The 21,633-nt window shown below is 35.6% G+C and overlaps 1 protein-coding gene across 3 annotated transcripts; it reads right to left on the reverse strand.

The window, feature by feature from the left end:
• Positions 1–603: 603 nt before the first annotated feature.
• On the reverse strand, positions 604–20,059 carry LOC119082295 (tyrosine-protein kinase hopscotch). Of its 3 annotated transcripts, none has more exons than XM_037191774.1 (17): positions 19,782–20,059; positions 5,711–6,039; positions 5,328–5,635; positions 4,905–5,255; positions 4,632–4,838; positions 4,254–4,561; positions 4,080–4,198; positions 3,802–4,011; positions 3,612–3,736; positions 3,383–3,515; positions 3,129–3,267; positions 2,951–3,058; positions 2,633–2,875; positions 2,413–2,570; positions 2,010–2,347; positions 1,780–1,947; positions 604–1,710 (listed from the first exon to the last, which is right to left on the reverse strand). In XM_037191774.1, the coding sequence occupies exons 2-17, from the start codon at positions 5,963–5,965 to the stop codon at positions 1,563–1,565; spliced, it is 3,318 nt and encodes a 1,105-aa protein (XP_037047669.1). In that variant the 5' UTR covers positions 5,966–6,039; positions 19,782–20,059; the 3' UTR covers positions 604–1,562. The 3 variants fall into 3 exon arrangements, with proteins under 3 accessions (XP_037047669.1, XP_037047665.1, XP_037047664.1); XM_037191770.1 differs by having other exon boundaries at positions 2,633–2,896; XM_037191769.1 differs by having other exon boundaries at positions 2,633–2,899.
• Between the last annotated feature and the right edge of the window lie 1,574 nt (positions 20,060–21,633).

Below are 21,633 nucleotides of genomic sequence, written 5' to 3' on the forward strand. Positions count from 1 at the left end.
CCCTAAGTATAGTGTTTAATTCTCATATACACGGTGGTATGATCCTAACTGTATTTAGTTGGAATTACGGTTTATTGCCGTGGCCATGTCATAAAAATAGGAATTTGTAACCGTGACGATCATCAAAGAACTAAATTTCTAAAATTTCGATCTCCGCGGGAAACTACACCTGTTTCCTTATAAGCGCAAAAACAGTCACCTGGAGTGAGTATTTTCCAAGCAATTTTCTAGTTATGATAAATTCAAATAGTGCGCAGGCTAACAAGGAAGGTTTTTAGACCTCCCGATACACGTGAAAATACACATGAAAAAAATGTATGAAGCGCCCAAGAACGTGCGCACTATTTAGATTATCCCTTGCCACACATCAACACCTAGGGAGAAAAAGCTGGAAATCTCGCTTCGAGGGTGTTTTTGGTGGCCAAAGAGTGAAGAAAGCACCCGAGAAAATGAAGTTTCCTACTTTTTCCCGAGGTCAAAGTTACTGTTTTCTCGCCTGCGTTATGAAAATCAGCTTTTCCTGCCTAGATAATATTCCCATATTTTCTACTGCCGCAGCCTCGATACAATTGTGGCTATTATTGTCTTTTCTGTAAGGATGAAAATGAATGTACTGACAGCAGTCTACGAACTCTGAGATGATTCCATTACAAAAATTTTTTACTCGAATGACTTCGAACGCTTACATTCATTCAGCTACAAAACCACACTCGCCAACTCTGCATAAATGTTGAATTATAATTGAATACCGATTTGAATACGCAAAAAGAAAATTTGTCAATTTTAGTGAAGTGATTCAACAACAACAAACATCCACTTTGATACGTTACATCTAAAATTGATAAACATGCGGCAGTGAGATAGAGAGAATTAAACATTAAGTGCAATGCAAAAGGTAGGAAAAGAGTTTGGTGAGTCTTTAACACAATTCCTGCATGCCCATTGTTAACATAATGATTCACAAGGCAAATCGCAACAAATGGAATTGGGTTTAGCATTTTAAAGGAGCTTTCGTCTTTTGTAAAACTTAATCGATTGTAACGTGACAATAACATAGTCCAAATATAGAAACTTATGCCTAGGACTGAAGTGAGACTCTCACTGTGAGAGTATACGGAGCGTGACTATATTACGGTCACATTCACATCTAAACATCAATTTCATATTTTATCGGTTTGTGGTCAACAACCATCGAAAATAAAGATCAAATTTCGAAATAAAATAAAATTTTACTTTTAACATACAGCGGCCCGATCACATTTCGTCTTCGCACCATTTGTTCTGAATTTTTGTTCACTTACACTAGAGAAATAATTTGCACAATTTCGCCCGTTAAGCAATTCACAAAATCGTTTCAGTCTAGACACTGGTTACAATTTCCATTGAGAAAAGCGAGATCGCTTTCCAACAAGAAGAAAAATTGTTCATAAAATGTGGCGCACAGATTCGCATCGTAGTCCACAGCAAAATGAAATTGTCTTCCAATTTCATTAAATCACAAAGTTCAAGTCACAGGCTTTTCGTTGTCTGTGTGTGTATGGCTTGGATGAAATTTGAACCGCTCAGACCACCTCTCCGTATTCGGCAATGAATTCATTCAGCAATTCTAAAATTCGTCGAAATGTGGGCCGTTTCTCTGTATCGGCTGCCCAGCAAGCCATCAACAGTGAATTGTAAATATTATCCGGACACAGTTCCGGTTGCGGAAGTCTGAAAATGGGAAAGACCAAAAATGTGAGCAATTTTGTGTGACTGGTGCATACACCGGCGAGCGCTTACCGTTTTCCTTTCACCAGAAGTTGAATGAAATCGTCCAATTTTGCCACAGAATTCGGTTCCAAATTGGGCTCCTTGCCTTTGGAAAACATCTCGAATAATGTAACGCCGTACGACCACACGTCCGATTGAAATGAATATTTTTCTCGAATCAATGTTTCGGGAGCGTACCTGAAATTGTAATTTTTGTGTTTAAATTGTCACAGGCATAACAAACAACCTCAACACCCTACCACTTATACGGAATGAATCGTCGATTTTGCGTTATGTAGTAGCCCTTCTCGTTGACAAACTGCGACAATCCAAAATCGGAGATCTTCACATGCTCATCACTGTCAATCAAAACGTTGCGTGCCGCCAGATCACGATGAACGATTTTCTTTCCAGCTAAGTACTCCATCCCTGAAGCAATGTCTTTGGCAAATTTTAAGAGACCGTGCACGGTCAACGACGGACTACTGGAACTCAAATATTTGAGAAATGATCCGTGCTTTACATATTGCATTATGATCGCTATGTGAGGTATGTCCGTTGATGTTATGATTTTGACGATGTTCTGATGGTCTAGTCGCTGAAATACGGTAATGGAAATTTAATACACGAATGGTTTGATTTAGTGGAAGCCGGAAGGTGTACCTTCATCACGGAAATTTCCCGCTGAAAATCTTTGAAATCATTTTTCGTTGGACATTGATTCAGTGTTTTAATGGCCACTTCTATGACACGATCTTCACCGTACTCCATGATGCCCCTGTACACAGTGCCGTATTGACCCTTTCCAATGTAGTTGTTGTCTACACGAAAAACGAAAAATCATTACACTTCAACCGCAGACACGCAGGCATTGCCAACTTACCGTGATAAATCAGCCGTGCACCATGATCAAGTTCAATGACTTTTCGTGCTTTCTCGTAGTCATCGTCACTGTCCGGACTCAAAAGCGTAATCAATTCTTTTTGGTTTTCCACCGAGTTAAAGTCACTCTCGTCCTGCGACCATGAATTTTCGTCCGTCACCGAATTGTTCGAATTAATGCTCGAGTGATCGTTCTCGCTGCTGAGGTTCGAAATGTTCCCCTCCGATTTTAACAGCGTTTGATCTGAGATTGAACCGATATAGGCTTCTAATGAAATTCGATTGGTACCCATTTGAGTGAGAGAGAAAAGAAACTCACCAGTCGTCGCTGACATTATACTGCCGTTAGAGCTGGTCGACACATGGTCTCGTTCACCGTTCAAAATCAACGGCTCGATACGTTCGTAAACTTTTTGATTTCGTTCACCTGCAGTATGGAAGACAAATAGTTGAGATCGCCTCTGGTATGACATAAATTGCTTAAAGTTTGTACTTACGCGTACTAATCAACGTCGAAAAGACATGTTGTGGCGATGAAAATCGTCGTTCAGGTACATCCCACCCAGAAAGCATTATTTCGTAAATATCAATCGGACAACTTTTTGGTTGGGGTAATCGTCGCCGCGATGCTAGGCTCTGATAAGAGAAAAGGGGATTCATGAGAAGACTATTTTTAGGCTGTGACCGATTGTTTTCATTAAAATATTCGGTGAAAGTTAGGCGAATTTAACGAAAAAGGGGAATGTCTTACGTTTTGTAATGGCGGCTTCACTCCTTTCGAAAAGATTTCCCATACGGTTGTGGCATAGGAGAAAATTTCTGCTTTAAAATCGGTTGTCACTCGTTGAGGAGTTGCGTAATATTCTACCGGTATCCAGGGAAAACTGCAAATTTTATCGTTAGTCAACTGGTTAAAAACAGGCAAGATCTGAGATCAGTCGCTAATCTCGTCTGCCCAATATTTTCTGCTGTATACATACTCAGCTTTGGTGTATGAGTGATGAAATCCGGGATCGCCTAATCGTACGACCAGCGACGTTCCGTTAAATTGTACTACATGTAACGAGCTACATCGGATTTTTCCGTGAATTGTATTGTTCTCTTGCTACAAAGGTTAAAAAAAAGGTCGATGAAATTTTCTGCCGCTTCCACTAACGTAAAAGAATTTACCAAAAAATACAAAGCCCTAGCTAATGAAAACGCTGCATCGATAAGACAGACAATGGAAATAGATCGATTGTCCGCTAAAAATTCGTCCAATGGCCCCAGTCGCGTCGATTCAATGACCATTGTGTACGGCGATGACAACGTAAATCCGTACATCTTAATCAGTTCAGTCGATTGCAGTTTACTCCACTTATAGGCCAGGTTCATAAAATCCTGCAAATCAAAATCGAAATGTAAAACGATTGGGCTCGTTCGAAGTGCGGTTTGAGTGCGACTCTTACATTTAAATGGTCCCTCGAATTCAATATCTTCAATGTGACTTCCAGTTTGGTGTTGTTCGGTAACAACCAATCAGCTCGCATTCGTTTGATGATGCCATTTTCAATAATTTTCTCCGTGTCTGAGGTCGAAACGGTCAAAATCAACATTTTAAATCACAACATCGAGTCACTTACGAATATATTTACGAAGCTCAAGCGCTGGATCGATAATTTGCGGCAATTTTTGCCTCAATTCCATTTCGATGTCAACACTAGCCGATTTTATTACAGTTAATTGACTTTCCGGAAGACATAGCAGCAGCGACGGAGCCTTATCGTAGTCTGACGGTGCTAATCTCAATTTATTCGCCGATTCCGTTTTGATGCTCTTCGCCAGCTCTGGTAAACTGCTAAATGGCTTTACATCGTTTTGTGAGTGCAGATCCCATGTAACATTTCCGAAGAGTTTCTGTTTGACAATTTTGAACGTTTCCGGGTGAACACTGGGCAAGAAAATTGTGAAAAATTAGATCCCAACACGAGAGAAAGAGTTCGCCCAACAACTAAACCTACGATTTGGTTATAATGTCAATGTAGTATACACCGTACATCTTTTCGCATTGTCGAATGATGTACGAACCAGCTAAGCTTTGCTTTTCCTGCAACTTAAAGTATGAGAATTCGCCTCCGATGGGTCCGTGACATTTGAGTTCACGCAGCTCTTGCAATAGTGGCGATTTAAACGACTGACACAAATCAATCGTCCACGTTGCCATTAATCTAAAACGATATCAACATTGATTTTGACGCCGTCAAATGATATTAATTGACTTCAAAGCTACTCACCGATAATATCCGGTCACGCAGGTAACAAACGATTCTAATCTCGCTTTGTCCGTAATTGTAACCGAAAAGCCTACGTTCGTCGATCGCATACCAAATGTGACCGTATCGTTGTCAACGACAATGGCCAAGAAGTCTTCGATTTTCGAGATGTGTTTCCACACTTTCTTGTACGAATAGTAAGCGCTCAGACCCGGTCGTGTCGGATGATGTGGCGCAAATTCGAGATCGATGGGGCACGTACCCCGCTCCAGTCCATCTTCAGGTAAATATGATGCAATGGCTGCACATTTTTCTACGAAATAGTTTGGCGCGTTTGTTGTAATTGATAGTAAGTAGGCAGTTTTTACGTAGCTGTAAGTGGATGGGTTGGTTTTGGTGTGATTATTTACAATGGTGAATGGTCATTGACAGTATAATACTCACTACGCATCGTGTTTATGTTTGATTTGTTCCAGTTGTTCGGCAATCCGCTGCTTGATGATAAACGAATGTTTTTTCACATACTTTTCCGGAACGTATTTCTTGTAATTCTTTTTCAATTCGACCACAGATTTGTTAAATTCCAACATTTCGATGTACATATTGGTGACTATTAATCCGAGTACTTTCTCTTTATGATTTGGATAAACTAGATCGGGAATCTTTTCATTTATTAGATCCCATTTGACTTGATGATAGAAATAATTGTATGCATTCTTGTCCAGACTCTTCAGTGTGGGCAAGTCCTTAACCTTTAAGCACAAAAGATAGACGGTAAATCACTGCGTCACTAAATAAAGTGGACAATCCACTTGCTCTTCGTATACCTGATATCTTATTCTAAAGTCGTATTTTGTATTCGGCAACAGGTGCCTGCATCCTGGAACAAAGTACGGTGTATCGCTGGTACGCAAAGCAAATAATGTGCACACCAGGGGTTTCATTTCCAAGTCTTGGCATATTCGTTGGCAAAGGACCTCGCAGCAAGTGTCATTGTCGACTGGATATTCCTGGTATTCGTTGTTTGCGTAAAGGAATATCGATATCAGTGGCATCGCTGAGTGGTGACTGGGTTGATTCATTTTTTGAATGGATTTGACTATTCAGATTCAGAAAAACATTTTCCTTTTTACGTTTGTTTTGTTGCGAAGGTTTTCTGCAATAAGAAGAGAAAAGTATTACTGGTAGTGTATAAACACAGCACGCAGTGTTGCGTTATTATAAATCCTTACAAATATGAGAGAAAGTTGAAATGACCTGGTAAGAATTTTCTATCGATACTAGTTTCTCAAAGAAATATCTTAATATTACGTAACGTAAGTTTCAAGCACAAAATCCGACTTCATTGTAATTTCCATATAGAACTGAATCATTATTTCAGGGCTTGAGTTACACGCCATATCCAACATTGATCCCATCAGCGAATTAATTTCCAAACAGACAGCTTATTTCATGAAAAAGTATTCGATATCGGCGTCGTGTCGGATTTGATCAGTCTCTTAGCTTCCTGAAACTATGCTTATGTGCGAAGCTCGCTTTTGCTTTGTTTTTGTTTTCAATTATTTTTTTCTCTCTTTCTTTGTTAACGTAAATTTTTGTGTGAAAATAACATGAGGATTTTTCTGGCCGCTTTTGCCTCTATTTTTATTCTCGACCCCATGATTCCCGCGTTAGGAAATCAAGCGCTCATCAAGTAATTTTTAATTTTAACAAATCATCATGTTGTTGTATCTTCGGATTTGTCTCGACAGTCTTAGCTGTAAATCTTTGTAAAGATGATATGAAGTGTGAATAAAGGCCGAAAGTATTTAAAAAAAAGAAGTTCAGGGCAGGCCCATTGGCGGCCAAGGTGCACGAAATTCTTGGGTTTTCACACAGTATTTCCACCCACTTCATCTAAATCCTTAGGAATAACTTTTACATGCTACATGCGTCGAAAACCGTACTTGTTACTCATGTTTCATGCACTACTTTTGACGCCCCCAGTATGTAAAATCCATTACATAACTCCGACTCCGACTTCACTATACCCAGCGAGCGATGTATTTCATCCACTATGCATCCTAGATTACGCTAGGCCAACCAGGTAAGTGGTAAAGGACAATCACACAAGGAGCTGACCCTCAATTGGCGTACAGTCCGACTAACTACAACATTTAGGTTCAGAGAACACATTCAAAAGATCCCCTGAGAGATTCACCAATGCATTATAAGTTATACGATCTCCTGAGATATTCACCAGAGCCTTATAAGTCATCCGATCTCCTGAGAGATTCACAAACTTCATAACAGTATTTTCGATGATGATTGCTGAATTGTAAAATCCATTACATAACTCGGAATAAAAATAAAAAGTCTCGTTTTCGGCTATGCCTCGGATGAACACAGTTCAAAACTCTTCTTTTCATTTTTTTATCCCTAGTCATGTAATAGTAGATTACATTGGATGCTGCGGAGGTAGTTCATTACATGAGGGATCAATTTTGTGATACGAGCCGAACTTACAACAAGCTTTGGAAACGGTTATTTTGGCAAGTGTAGAGTTTACGAAAGCGAGGTATGCAACTACACGAGTCAAAATAACCGGTTTCAAAGCGAGTTGCTTAAAACCACACGAGTGAGTTCGCGAGTTCACAAAATTGATTCCGAGTGTAATGAACTACCAAGCAGCATCCAATGTATTCTGTGTTATTGCCTATTCACCCGGAATATTGTTGTTACGAGTACATTTTTCCACCCAAGGCAGGGCCTATTTTAAGGAATTTAATTTCCAAAAATTTCCAAAATTTCACAAATTTCACAAAAATTCTTAAAATTTCCAAATTTTGTTTTCTGTTAGATCTCATTCCGAAGTAATCAGTTAAGCTCAAAGACATGAAAAACAACTAAAAAGGCAGTAAAAACAACATTTACGATGTAATCTGTTGTGTTTTTAGATGAAATGACAAAAAGTGATGGAAAAATTTGAGTTTTTGGAAATTTAATTTCCTTAAAATAGGGCCTGACCCAAGGACCTGACAGTTCAAAACCAAAAGTGTTCAAGAAGACACTAGCAGATTCTTGAATACCAAAAGATTATTCTAAATTAATGTGTAATTTCACAACATATATGTCGCGCTATTTGATTCACTGCCAGACTAATACTAAACATAAAAAATACCGATACAACAAAACCAACAAAACAATCTGTTGTTGCATTGAAACGTTTATAAATGAATCTAGTCTGCTCATGAAATGGGCTCACATTTCTTCATAACATTAATCCCGAAAGCATCACTGGCAACACTACTGTTTTGATGACATGTTGACAAACTACTTCGACTGTTTTGTTTTTGTGAAGTGCTAGATTCATATTTTGCGTAATATTTGTCGATTTTGGTGATGATAAAGACAAAAGTGTTGATTGTTTTTGAAAATAAGTGAAAAATGCAAAAGTTAAAATTGTTTGGCCATAGGTGTTCGTCGAAGATGAAAAAAATTTATGGCTATAGACAAAGTGGCCCGTCACTTTAATTTTTTTGTTTTTATTTTATTTTTTTCGAAAGTTTTTAATGAATTTGCTTAGATTGGTGTGCACTTAATTCAATTGACAAAGCTTGTGATATCAAAACTAAAATAACATCGCGAGTCATTGTTTCAATTTCAACGTTAAAGAATATTTCATGTGATACATTTTTGCTGATAAATAATGAAAATCAACTGGTATGTAATGAAAATCTCCTGATATGTAATGAATTTTCACTTGTGATGTAATCAAAAAGTTCCCACATGTAACGACCGCTTTCCGCGGGTGGGAAATGTACGTGTAACAACAATATTCCTGGTCGATAGGCAATAAAAAAAATACGATATGACCAGTAACAGTATGTTACATGGGATGCTGTGAAATAATTTATTACACGAGGTGTGTCATTGAGCAACAAGCTCCGGTAACTATCTTTTCGACATGTGTAAGTTTTGTATATTAAGATGATTGTGCGAGTATCACAAAGTTGTTCCCGACGTAATAAAGTACGTAAAAGTATGTTTTCCCACCTGTCCCATGCGAAAGTTGATTTCAACGTAGGAAATGAAAAAAATTAAACCGAAAATAGTCAACGTGTAATGGATCATTTAATCAGGGAGCAATTTGCTATTAATGGTCAACTTTCGCTTGGGACAGGTAGTAAAATATCTTTTATGAGAAACTAACTTCTGTATCGAATTCCCGATGACGCACAAAATACGAGATGACCAGTAAATATCCGTTATATTAACAAAAGATAGGTGATATCGATTAAAAAAAGCTTACGGTACCAGCGTCTTTTGTGCTCAATACGTATTTCAGTTGTAAAAAACAAGCTACAGAAATGAGTGAAAGAAGTTGAGGACATCGAGCGGATGTTTTCTTATTTCGCAGATGTAACTTTAATTGATTCTCGTATTCTAATTCCTCCTCTATACTAAAAAAAAGGTTTTCTGACGACCTAAAGAAAAGAGATAAAAAACATCTCAACCAACACGAGTTTTATCCGACAAAAACGCGATGACACAACAATGAATTTTTAAAATTTTAATGGACGTTGCAGACAAAAAACCTTCTAAGAAGAATGAGATTCCACAAATTGGGCACATAAATTGTGAAGGATTAAATTTTCCGGTGCCTGAATACTATTCAGTGAATAGTGTGCAATTGGTGCCCTATTTTAATAGCTATACATGGTTCATATAACATAGAACCACAGACCAAAGAACGGTTTCGACACATATGGCTTTCATTGGTAAATACGGACAAACATCCAACAAATTCCATAATCTCCCATTCTTTTATTTCGGATGGAAATGTTGAAGACAAAAACATCCAAACAATGAAAGGTAGTAGATAATGGGCACTTCAAAGTCTTCGTGTATGTTTAAATATAAATTGGCTGGAATAAATTCCGCAGATTCAATGAACCAATTTCAAGTAGTACTTCTGCAAAGTAGGTGGAAGTCTTATTGAACTTAAATAAATTTGAGAATTCTGGTATGTAAATAACATCGTTTCGATCAGACTTTTCGTTTCAATCCGTTTCAAAAATAAATCCATGATTTGTGCGAAACAAAGGTCCATTTTTATGTGCCTTTAAGGTACTTTAAGTTTTCCCATAATTTAAGCTACATTTGGTTACTATATTTGGTTATAAAAGTACATATTTAGCGAATTAATGATGTAACTTAGGTACAATAATTAAGAGAATCCCAAATATTCAACAACAAAAACTTTTCGGAAAAAGACGAAATTAAGAATGAATTTGCCAAGGTATTGAACAACTGAGAACAAGGCTCAATTTGAAGAGTAATTTACTATTTTATCACGTTCAATGCGAAGAAAGATTAAGACTGTTGGAATTAATTTTATGGCATTTTTTTTTCCTCCATAATTATTCTTCACATAGACGTACTGTGCGTCACATTTACCGTGGATTTACATAGCAACGTAAAAGTGACAGATGCAATGTTTTTTAAATACTGCAACCCGAAATTTCATTCATAAAATTAAAATTATGAATGAAATTTCGAGTTGCCGTATGAGAAAATTTTTGCATCTGTCACTTTTACGTTGCTATGTAAATCCACAGTTACTAATAAAAAATACATTCGTCGCGTCTCTACCCACGCGTATCTGGTATCGTTGAAAACCAGGCGGGTCTGGTATAGTTGGAAAATAGAGACCCGTAGTAACCAGGTCTGATAGGTTTTTCGTTTTTTAGTTGCTTTATGGCGGCAGAAGAGACCTAAGAAGTTCTCCGATGTAGTAAAATTTTCTCAATTTCCTGTCACAACCTTGGACAGCGACGGCCAACGGCATCCGTAGTATCGTTGGACTCCTGGTGGACTACTCTCTACTATCCATTGTCAAACTTGTTTGGTCGCTGCTGTTCAAAAGATTCCGAAACCGAAAACCATATACTGGTTTTCAATGGCTAGCGCTTCCACACACGGACCTTTCGACCTTTTTGGGGTATGTATCGCAGTGTCTTTCTAAGCACTACAAACCTGCACACTTCCAAATAAATCGTCTGTTTATTGGCGAAATAATTCAACTTTTAGTTCACAAATAAATATTATTCAACATGCGACACAGATCACTTTTACAACTCTACTGCCAAAAATAAAAAGACAACCAGAAAAAAGTTGTTCCACAAAATTGTCAGGGGAGACTAACGAATCTATAGAGCCATCGATCATTCGGATCGGATGTGGCTTGAATTTCATTTTCATATAAGCTGGATGAAGTATAATATGTAATTTTATAAGGTAGATCACCTTACACATATTTTGTCATTAATAAATCAATCAATCAATCAAAAGTTTTCGCAAATTCATTCTTAACAGACGATAATAAAGGGAAATTAAAAAAAAACAGTGAACATAAAACCACAGCGCATCATTTATAACTTTTGTAACTTCAACCAAAAAACTTTTAACAAACAAAATATTTGCGAATAATTTTGGAAAATATTCGTAAACTAAATCCCAACCATAACAACAACACAGATTCACTCCTGCATTGTTATAAAATATATTTTTTCCATCAAAAATTAATAACAACGAAGCCATAAATATTACATAAACGAATATTTAATGAACCAACTACGTCCATAAAATGATGCTCTAATGGTTGCTAAAAATAATTATAAATTTTAAATTAGTGCAGTTGATAATGATAACTTTTAAGAGAACGTATATAACACTAAACACATTTGGCTACCTCTTTAAGGTTTAATTTTTCATCCTTTTTTTGGTACAAGATTTTGGAAACAGTGTAAAGAATGATTTTAGGATAATTCACCGTAAAAAATGTTTTTTTTTTGTCACAAAAATGGTCCTTATTAACAACACTAAATACCACTTAATATCTTATTCTTCGGTGGTGGTTAATAACCACTGGTTATAGTTGTACGATGGTGTATCCGGTACTGACTATTGGAAAGGTAAATCATAGTTGCAATGGATAGATTTTATGCTTTAACTTTTCAAGTTGTACAGAGTTTGGATCACGCGCATAAACAAGTATAAAATTCAAATATAAAATATTTAGTCTAGAATACGTTTTCGAGTTCCCTCATTGCACAATAGAGCGACATCGACCATAAGAAAATTATAAATTTATCCTGCTGGCGTCGAATACAATCCTTACTATGAAAATGTCGTAACACATGAACAAATTGATGGAGTTCTTTCTGAATTTTCTTTACAAGATTTTCATTACTTTCCGATGCAAATTGGATTGTATTTTTATCAAAGACGGTTTGTATTAAGTTACGATTTTAAACCCTCTGTGTCATTATCACATTTTTAATAGGAAAAACGTCTGTTCAACATTTGAGGGATATTGAGGGACTGATATTCTTGTTCACTGGAAGTTTAAAAACCTGCTCAGGTCAAATGACTGTAACAATCTTCCAAGTGATTGGATAAGTTTTCGGAAAATGTTTTACAATCCGAGAAATAATCAACTTAATGAGGTTGATTGTTTTACATCTTTAGATAAAATTCTGAAATTACGAAATCCAGTTCTTTATCTCTTAATCCATATATCGACAGACGAAATATAATTCATAATTGTCTCACAAACTTCAAAATTGTGTCGGGTTTGTTCATATTTTCACTCAAAGAATACTTTAGGTACGGTAAATGGATTCACGAATGGATTATAGAGACGATATTCAGCGTAGACTACATCTCCTGCAAGATAATTTTAACAAGATAAATAGTTATTTATGCAATCGAGTGACATAATTTGAGGTAGAACGTTGTAATTATAAGTAGAAGAGTCCACTTATAATTTTCAAGTTTTACGTCAATTTATAACTAGAAGTGAAAATCGTAATCTCCCTATTGAAACTCAAAGCCATAGCAATACATATCTTGAACCTAAAAGGGCATTTATCACCGAGTTGCATAAAAGGTTTGTCTAAAAAAGCAAACGAAAGTTTTAATTTTCATCACAGAGTTGAGAGAAATAGGTTTCCGAATAGACCGGCATAAGGTTCTTTTTTGAACCACTTTTGTAATTAAAACAGGTAATACATAGATTGGATAAAACTATGCACGTAGGTACAACACCCTGCGGCGTTCAACGTAGATAATTGAATAATATTGTGGGGGGTGGAAATTTGTATTTTACTGCATCAGATTTCCTTTGTTTTAGCTGAAAAATGTATCAAATTCACAAACAGACTTTTATGTTATAGAGTTCCAAAGTTCCAAATGTTCCAAAGTCATTCAAGAATCGTAATGTAAACAACAAAAGTCTATGTAACTCACTGTTGGAAATAGATTTCGTAGAAATTTTACTGACTAAGTCTTTAAATATTCTTTACGAACAGGCAGCCAATCGAAATCAGTTTGCGTTTCCCGACAGACCTATTTTATCCATTTGTTTGGAAACGTTGTATTTGTATGCGAGTGACGTGTGTATGTTCATGAAACTCTAGTGGATGAATTTTAACCTGCATTTTGGGTAAAATTCCCAGAGAAACTGGTAACAATCTCGGAAATGGATATTCACTTTCGCAGAATTGAAATAATTTTATATGTTTTGATCAACAATGGAGGAATTCCACCGATATTTCTGGGAATTGAGAGTAAAATGAAACGGGGAGAGCGTCTTTGACGATATATTTAGACGGAAAGGAAATTACATACGGATGGTCTGCGGTTTAATCAACTCGTAATTGATTGTTAATAGTAAGATCGTATAATGATTTTTTGTTAACAACGAGCCATACCAGCTCAGGTTTGTGTTAAATAAATAATCGGAAATCTGATCCAAAGGAATAACAATTACACTGTCAGTCTGTAAATTGCATATTCCATTCGGTGACTAGTTTTAAAATTCAATTATTTAAATGCACTCAACAATGCAACACTACGAACACGTAAAAGTTACTTTAAGTTCTAAGTACTTCGCGATAAAATTGAAACATTAAACGATTTTGTTATTACTTATCTCTCTCTCCCTCCTCAAAAATAATAAACACACCGGCACAACCGGCTACAGTTCGCAGCTATAACTAATTTTAAAATCACAAAAAATGTTATTCGTCGAGAGTTTACTGAATAATAAATTGTAGCTATTGCTTGTTTTACAACAAAACACGTCCCTTTTTCAACTCTCTCTCTCTCTCTCACTCTCTCACAGTATCTGGTATATTATGTTTGTGATAAGTTATGCAAGCAACAAAATCAACATAACAACGCAAAAAATTTGTTGATTATTTACATTTTGCTGGTGTATTTTCATGCATAAAACTAACGATTTTTTATCTGACTATTAGATTAAATTTCGCATGGAGTATAAAGTATAGCAAGTATAGAGTTTTCTAATAATAACTTCTCCCGACACTCGAAACCGTATCTTTTTAATATGAACTCATCGTCGATTGTGATAGACGAATGTGCCACGCAATTTATTTGAACAAGGATAATAAACAGAACAAAAAAATTTTTAGTATCAAATTCCATAATACAAAACAGAAAATTGATGTTTGCTTTACCGATAATCACGCAGTGAGAGTACACACAGAACAGTTTTTATACGGAAAAGACGAATTTTTGGATTAATGTACACACAATTCGACTTGATAAATAAGCACACATCAACGGGTCATATACACACACAGGAGAGAAAAAATAATTAATTAAGAATCAATGGCAATTGCAGTAGTGAAGCGAAGTTCCGGAATTTTATCGAATGATTTTTTTTAAGTTCTCAACCATTTCCTTTCATTCCCTTCAAACAGAATTTTTAGGTTGAAACTTGTCCGTAGTAAAGCTCCAAGACTTGAATTGCACAAATTTATATAGAGGCCCGGGGAAGTTCGTTTCAAAACGTTTGGGAAGGGTTATGGTGTTGATTAGAAAAAGCCCGTTGAGTTTTGTTGCATTGAGTCGAAACAAAAGCTTGAGTATAGTCATAGCAAATAGCGACGATTAAAAGTTTCCCCAACAGTTGTCATTAAAAATTAAGATTTTCATTGAAAGGTGAGTTTGTTTATATGAAATCGCTATTTCCTCCGGTTTGTATGGACAGACCATACCTGGTTTGTACTTACATTGGTCATTAATACTTTTATATCTGAAAGGAGGCTCAAAAGATCAAAATTGTAATAAGAGGCCAAATGACAGCTAATACAATCTGTTCCTTTGCTTGTTCTTGGAGTGCTTTCGTTTTTGCAGTTATGCAACAAAATTCTGCCTAACAGATCTCTTCAAACTTCAACATTTAATTGGAAATCGGTTTATTAAAGAAGCAAGTGAAACTGAATCTCTCCTTGTATTTCAGATGTCAGCATTTAGATTTATCAGGGTGGGACGATTAGCTAGTGACTTCCGAAAAAATGTCAGAATTTTAGAAATCATTTGAAATTTGAACAGTTAGGTTCAACGTAGTTTGCAATAACGTAATACACGGAAGTCTGAAGCGATTTAAAAGGTAAGGTGCCCAAAAGTTTCGTAAAGTTTGTAATCCCGAAATGTTTTATTCAAATGGAAGATGACTAAAGTGCAGAAAATAAAAGACAAAAATAACTCAGCGGAAAGCGGATCTCAGCTGAAAGTATAAAAACACAATTTCCGAAAATATCAAGTGAAATGCATCATCACAAATATTGACAGCTTTTACTCGCTGAGAAACTAAATTTTACAATTTAATCGAAAAATTCGTTTAAAAAATGTCAAATTTGATTTCCATTTATCGCTAAAAGCATTCCACTGTTATATTTCCCACACACTCGCCGCAGAAGCATAACTTTTGTTTCCCGTATTTCAGCGTCATGAATATTTCATTCCATTGTGCAACTTTAATTAGAACTCGGAAACAATGCAACCACTTTTTATTGGAAGGTAAACGTGTTGAAAGTGTTAAATTAAATAAACGATTGCACGTTCACACCACCAATTAACTTTTATACCATTTCTAAGAAATAATTTTCTCATCCGCATCTCGTGCTAAGCTAAACTTTCTGACATTTAATTTTTCCGAGTGCATTAATTGCACAGTGCGGATTTTCTTTCCCGTTCCATGAAATGACTTTTCATATTCACATCCCTGCAATATTATTTATGAATGAATAGAACAAAGACGGAGAGGGTAAAATGTGCATTCACAAGTAATGAATGAAATATTTTGCATTTTTTTACCGCTGACTTATCGATTTTATTTTCGTTTAATAAGTGAAATTCAATATTGTACCATGGAACTGATAATCCAGCATAACATTTCGACTATGTGGAAATACTTCGCTCTAATTTCACTCAATTTGGTACGTTCGTTCATTTACCCTGAACACTAGAATTGCATTAATTTGCCGATCGAATAGAAATTGGAATCATCTGAATTCTTAAACAATGACTAATGCAGCACGAATACCTACTGCACCTCGTGACATTAAAAAAAAAGTTGTCACAAAATTGTGCAAGCAATTATAAAAAATGAATTAACGCTCACTATAAATTTATGTCGCCAACAATGGAACTATAAGCAACCAAGTTTAAAAACTTTAAATTCTTTTGAGAAATAAGTTAGAATTCTATGTGAGAATAATGACATGAGTACAATCAAGGCAGCTCTCTAGCAACCGCATTCGACGACTAAATTAGGAGGCCTAAAATCGGACAGTTAATATCTCGTTGAATATTAGAAGTGTATGGATACAGTGTAAACGTATGCGGTTGCTAGAGAGCAGCTTTGGTAGAACCCCTTTTCTCTAAAAATTATTGCTGATTTTGGGCTAAATGTTGTTTTTAAAGTCCTGAGAGTAGCAATATTCACATTTCTAATTAGTTTTAAATTGAACTGTTTTTCTCAATCGAATGCTTGTCTAACGACCGCTCAATAAGTTAAGATTGTGGGAATTGTGGGAATGTTGTGTCGGATAAACTGTGTAATTTGATAGAGTTAGGCCAAGGAGTGTTAAATGTCAACACTTTTCATTTCAGTTATTTCTGGACATGTTGTTATTGGACAGAATTCGACTAACAGTGTTTCGTTAAATGTTACGGCACCAGTGTCTCAACATGTAACAGTAGTCGGACACACATTGTTCTGTGATTAACAACCCCATATATCTTGGCGTATCTTTAATCTCTTTTCGCACTACTACAAATGTAACCAATTTGTGGAAATCACAAATTTTGTGTATTACACTTAATTTTTGTGAAATTCGTGTTTTTCACAAAAAAATACAAATTTGTGATTTATGAAATCAGAAGACATATGGGATATTTTTGAAATTTTTTTTTTAAATTAAGAAAAAAAAAACGTTTTACAAAGTACGTAACAAAACGGCAGATAAATAATTGAGAATCGGAGGTCAAAAACATAAATAATTGCAGATAAATAAACTAAGACCTGAGATTAAATAAGAAGAAACGGGGATAAATAATTAACAAAGGGAGATAATTTGATTGGAAACGGAGTTACCTCCTTTTTTAAATCTCTTATCTCAGTTTTTAGTTGTTTTTATCTCCGTTTGAGATCTCTTAGATTTTTCAATTTTTAATCTCTGATGTTATCTCCTTTTCTGAAATTATTATCTCAACTTTTTAATATGTTTTATCCCTGGTTTTATTTCCATTCCACACATTTGTTATTTCCATATCTAGTTATAATATCTCCAGAACCGATTTTTATCTTTGTTTGGCAAACCAAACACCTTCCTAATACAATTTATTGAAGGGTGAATTCAGTTGCTGTCTATAATTTTGTTCTGTAAATTTAAATTTTAAATAAAACAAATTACACAGACCAATTATTAGACGACGCGAGAAAAAAAAAATTAACTCCTAAGTTACCGACACCGTTCCGTCGCCCGGCTCGCATTGCGGCCCTCCGCTTCGCTCCGGGGCAATGGGCCGGATCGCTCGGCGTGTTAAAACGCTTTTTTTGTGCAATAAAAATTGGTATTCATTTCGTAAAAAAAGGAATTCTGTAGATACGAACTAAACTCATTTACGTTACATTTCGTAAAAGGATGAAGAAAGTTAGAGAGAAAATCTTGAGATATTCCACGAAACAACTCCCACTTACAGTTTGAAAAAAATTATAAAAAATTTGATATAAATGGAGATAACAAAATGTGATATGGAGATATGAAACCCCAAAATGGAGAGATAGAAAATTGGAGATAATAAAATCTAATTTCGGAGATAATAAATTGAGTTTTGGAGATAATGTAACTAGATATGGAAATATTACATGTATGAAATGGAGATAAAATAAATTAAAAAGTTGAGATTTTAGTGATCTTGAATTGAGATCTCAACTCAATTCCTAACTATCTTTTCGCCGTTCAGGCGTTTTGTTGGTTCCTAGGGAACTCATCCTTTTACGAAATGTAACGTAAATGAGTTGAGTTCGTCCCTACAGAATTCATCTTTTTACGAAATGAATACTAATTTTCATTGTACAAAAAAAGGGTGTTAACACGCCGAGCGATCCGGCCCATTGCCCCGGAGCGAAGCGGAGGGCCGCAATGCGAGCCGGGCGCCGGAACGGTGTCGGTAACTTAGGAGTTAATTTTTTTTTCTCGCATCGTCTAATAATTAGTCTGTGTAATTCATTGCACATAAAAAGCGTTTTAACACGCCGAGCGATCCGGCCCATTGCCCCGTAGCGAAGCGGAGGGCCGCAATGCGAGCCGGGCGCCGGAACGGTGTTGGTAACTTAGGTGTTAATTTTTTTTTCTCGCATCGTCTAATAATTAGTCCGTGTAATTCTTCTAGCCGTAAAGGCGTTTACTTCGTTCCTAAGTAATTCATCCTTTTACGAAATGTAACGAAGGAGTTTAGTTCGTTTTTAAATTAGATCCCTCCAACCAATGTATGTTACGTTAGGCCCTACATGTTTCTCTAGCATCGAACGAAACACTTGCACGGTACATTTCGTAAAAGGATACATTCCACTAGGAATCCTAGTCTAGGATCGAGCAAAAGAATAAGTTTTATGAATTCACAAAATTTCACAAAATAATATTTGTAATTTCCACAAATCTCAACAAATTTTGTGATTTCCACAAATCACAAAAAAAATTGTAATTTCCACAAATCGGTTACATTTGTAGTGGTACGAAAAGAGATTAAAGATACGCCAAGATATATGGGGTTGATTAACAAACTTTTTTTTTGAATGCAACAAAGATAGTTGCCTGACTACTGGTATGTACATGGCCGGAGACCTAATCTTTGCATCGAAAAATATGACTCGGAACTCAATTCAAAAAAATGGTAAGTAAGCAAAATACTTGAAGCGAAAGATCTGCAGTCACTGACTTTGATTTTCTGTACAAAACTGGAATAGTCGAACTTTATACAATTAAGAAGTCTAAGAGAAGCAGAAAATCTTACCCCGTTTGTCTTTCCAAATACGTTAAGTCTTAGCATAAAGAACCAAACAAAAGCCATACTTGGTACTTAGCTGTGTGAAGATGCACACTAATATGTCGCTTGAAGACGACGGAAAAAACGAAACATCGTCAGCAGAAGATCCGTTTTGTTTTTAAATAACAAGTTAATCAATTTATGGAACTCGCTCACATCATAAGCAAAAAAATTAAGAATACGAAACAAATATTTATCACAGTCCAGAAGTAATGAAAAGGAGCGAACAACCGTACAACAACATAACAACAAAAAAAAAGAATTCCATCGTACTCATACAAAACAGAAATTCCACAACAACGAAAACAATTCTGTTGATCGCATCCGATATTCTCGATTTTTTTTCGATCAAAATATGTTAACAATTACACATTAAAAATGTGATTCTAATAAACTTTTACTTTCCTTTATAAATAGCCGTAGAAAATTTTAAAGAAAATGTTCAAACAAATTGAAACAATAAAAAATCGCCGACATAGCAGTCGAACTTACATTTGGACTTGAAAGAAGAAAAAAAAATCTACGCCTCCGCTGTAATCCGCTATTGTTGTTTTATAATACTAATGGCACGAATTGCACTTTTACACTAATGATATAAGTTCGATTTTTATCACTGTTTTCTCTATTAGTACACTAAACGATAAACTAATTTATGAGTTTTACTATTGCACTGGAAGATTTGGAACTTATTTTGAATTTATTCATCAAAAAATAAACTTCTGGATAACACAAAGCATCTCTTCATTTGATAGCCATTTTTGATAATGACATTTTATGGATGTGTGTGTGATTCGAATGCGGGTGATGGTATAAACAAAATGTTTTCAGAGCGTTTCATGTCGAACCGGCTTTACGCTCCACAGGCGGGAAATTTTAAAAAAATATCACAGTCTGATTGATTTACTTAGGATGACATGAGGGGTTTTCCTCATCATGTGCTTGTTAATGTGGAACTTTAGAATGAACTGTAGAGATTTTTATTCTAATTACAGTGGTGTTGATTCCAACGTTGGTCTGGTACACGCTTAGTTCCCATACTATCTGTATTCCGCTATTCAAAAACACTAATTTACATATTTTGTTATATTTATTAATAAAAATGAGCTCCTATGACCACAGTTGTTCTTCTCTTAAATAGATACAATCGCTAAAATATACGCACTTTACGCTCCCATCACTTAATGTGAAATTGATTTGGTCATTAAAGTTTACTTCATCGTCGAAAGCGAAATACGGATTTGCACCACGATGTGAACCAATTTTGTTTTCAATTGTAGCACTTGTCACTATTTTGTCTCTGGTATTCAACAGACCAACATTGTGGTAATATCTGTTGCCGAAATCCGAGTTTTAGATAGAGTTTCACATTCTAGTCGACACGTGTTTCATGGTTTTCCTAAAAAGTCGCTTATTTGAAATCTATGAGCGTTTTAAGTGCGTTAAATTTTTGAATTTCGACAAATTTTCTATTTTCGTCAAAGTTTTGATTTTCATCAACTTATTGCTTTCGTCAAATTTTCAATTTTCGTTAAATTTTCAAATTTCGTCAAATTATCGATTTTTGTCAAATTTTTAAATTTAGTAAAATTGTCGATTTTCGTCAAATGAAAGCTGGAAGGTTGAGATGAAAGAAAAGTTTTGTAAGAAGAATATTTTCGTTCAAACTGCACAATATGATTGTCTATTATCTGCGACCAAATTCTAAAAAATCAAAACTTACAAAAGAGCTGATATCGCCCAAAACCACTTACAGTGGAGGTGTGACGCAAGTCCTGTTCTCCACTTACAAAAGAACTGATATCAGTGTAGGTGACGCTTACAGATTCGACACGCGAAAAGATATGAGTTACAAATGGCAGCTGATGAGGAAAGCACCCGAAAGTTTGATCAACAAAAATTTTACCATAAAAATTTTAGAAAGAAAATTATAACAACAAAAAGGTTTTACCTTGGGACCTCGCATTAATTTGACCGTCGAAGAGTTGACATTAATGACCGACGCGATTGCACAGTTCCATGCTTGTACGTATGCGTTACGTATTAATAACGACCCAGATCTTGAACGGTTGATTAACGGTCTAGTTCCATTTAAATTTCCAAATAAAACCAATCCGCATACGTTATATGTACCGCTATATACTAACGCTTTGGAGAGAATCTGGTCATATTTCGACAATAATCCTAAGGAAATTGACAATGAAATATTCAGAAGAAATTTGAATATTTTGCGAACAAAATACCAATGAAAGTAGATAAGTAGGTATGGCCAGTCCATACAAGTCGGAGCACATACGAATTTGCATGGCGCCACCTCAAACGAACTCATTTCTAGTGGAAATTTGCA

This window comes from Bradysia coprophila, unplaced genomic scaffold (assembly GCF_014529535.1).
Source record: "Bradysia coprophila strain Holo2 unplaced genomic scaffold, BU_Bcop_v1 contig_415, whole genome shotgun sequence".
NCBI classification, from domain to species: Eukaryota; Metazoa; Arthropoda; class Insecta; order Diptera; family Sciaridae; genus Bradysia; species Bradysia coprophila.

What these genes read in the sequence shown, in the direction of transcription:
- LOC119082295 (XM_037191769.1), bottom strand. Translation starts at nt 5,965, where the DNA reads ATGAATCAACCCAGTCACCACTCAGCGATGCCACTGATATCGATATTC. An exon ending in TGAGCTTCGTAAATATATTC is followed by an intron (nt 4,199 to 4,253) that starts GTAAGTGACTCG and finishes TTTCGACCTCAG; the next exon opens with ACACGGAGAAAATTATTGAA. An exon ending in CGATTCATTCCGTATAAGTG is followed by an intron (nt 1,948 to 2,009) that starts GTAGGGTGTTGA and finishes TTACAATTTCAG; the next exon opens with GTACGCTCCCGAAACATTGA.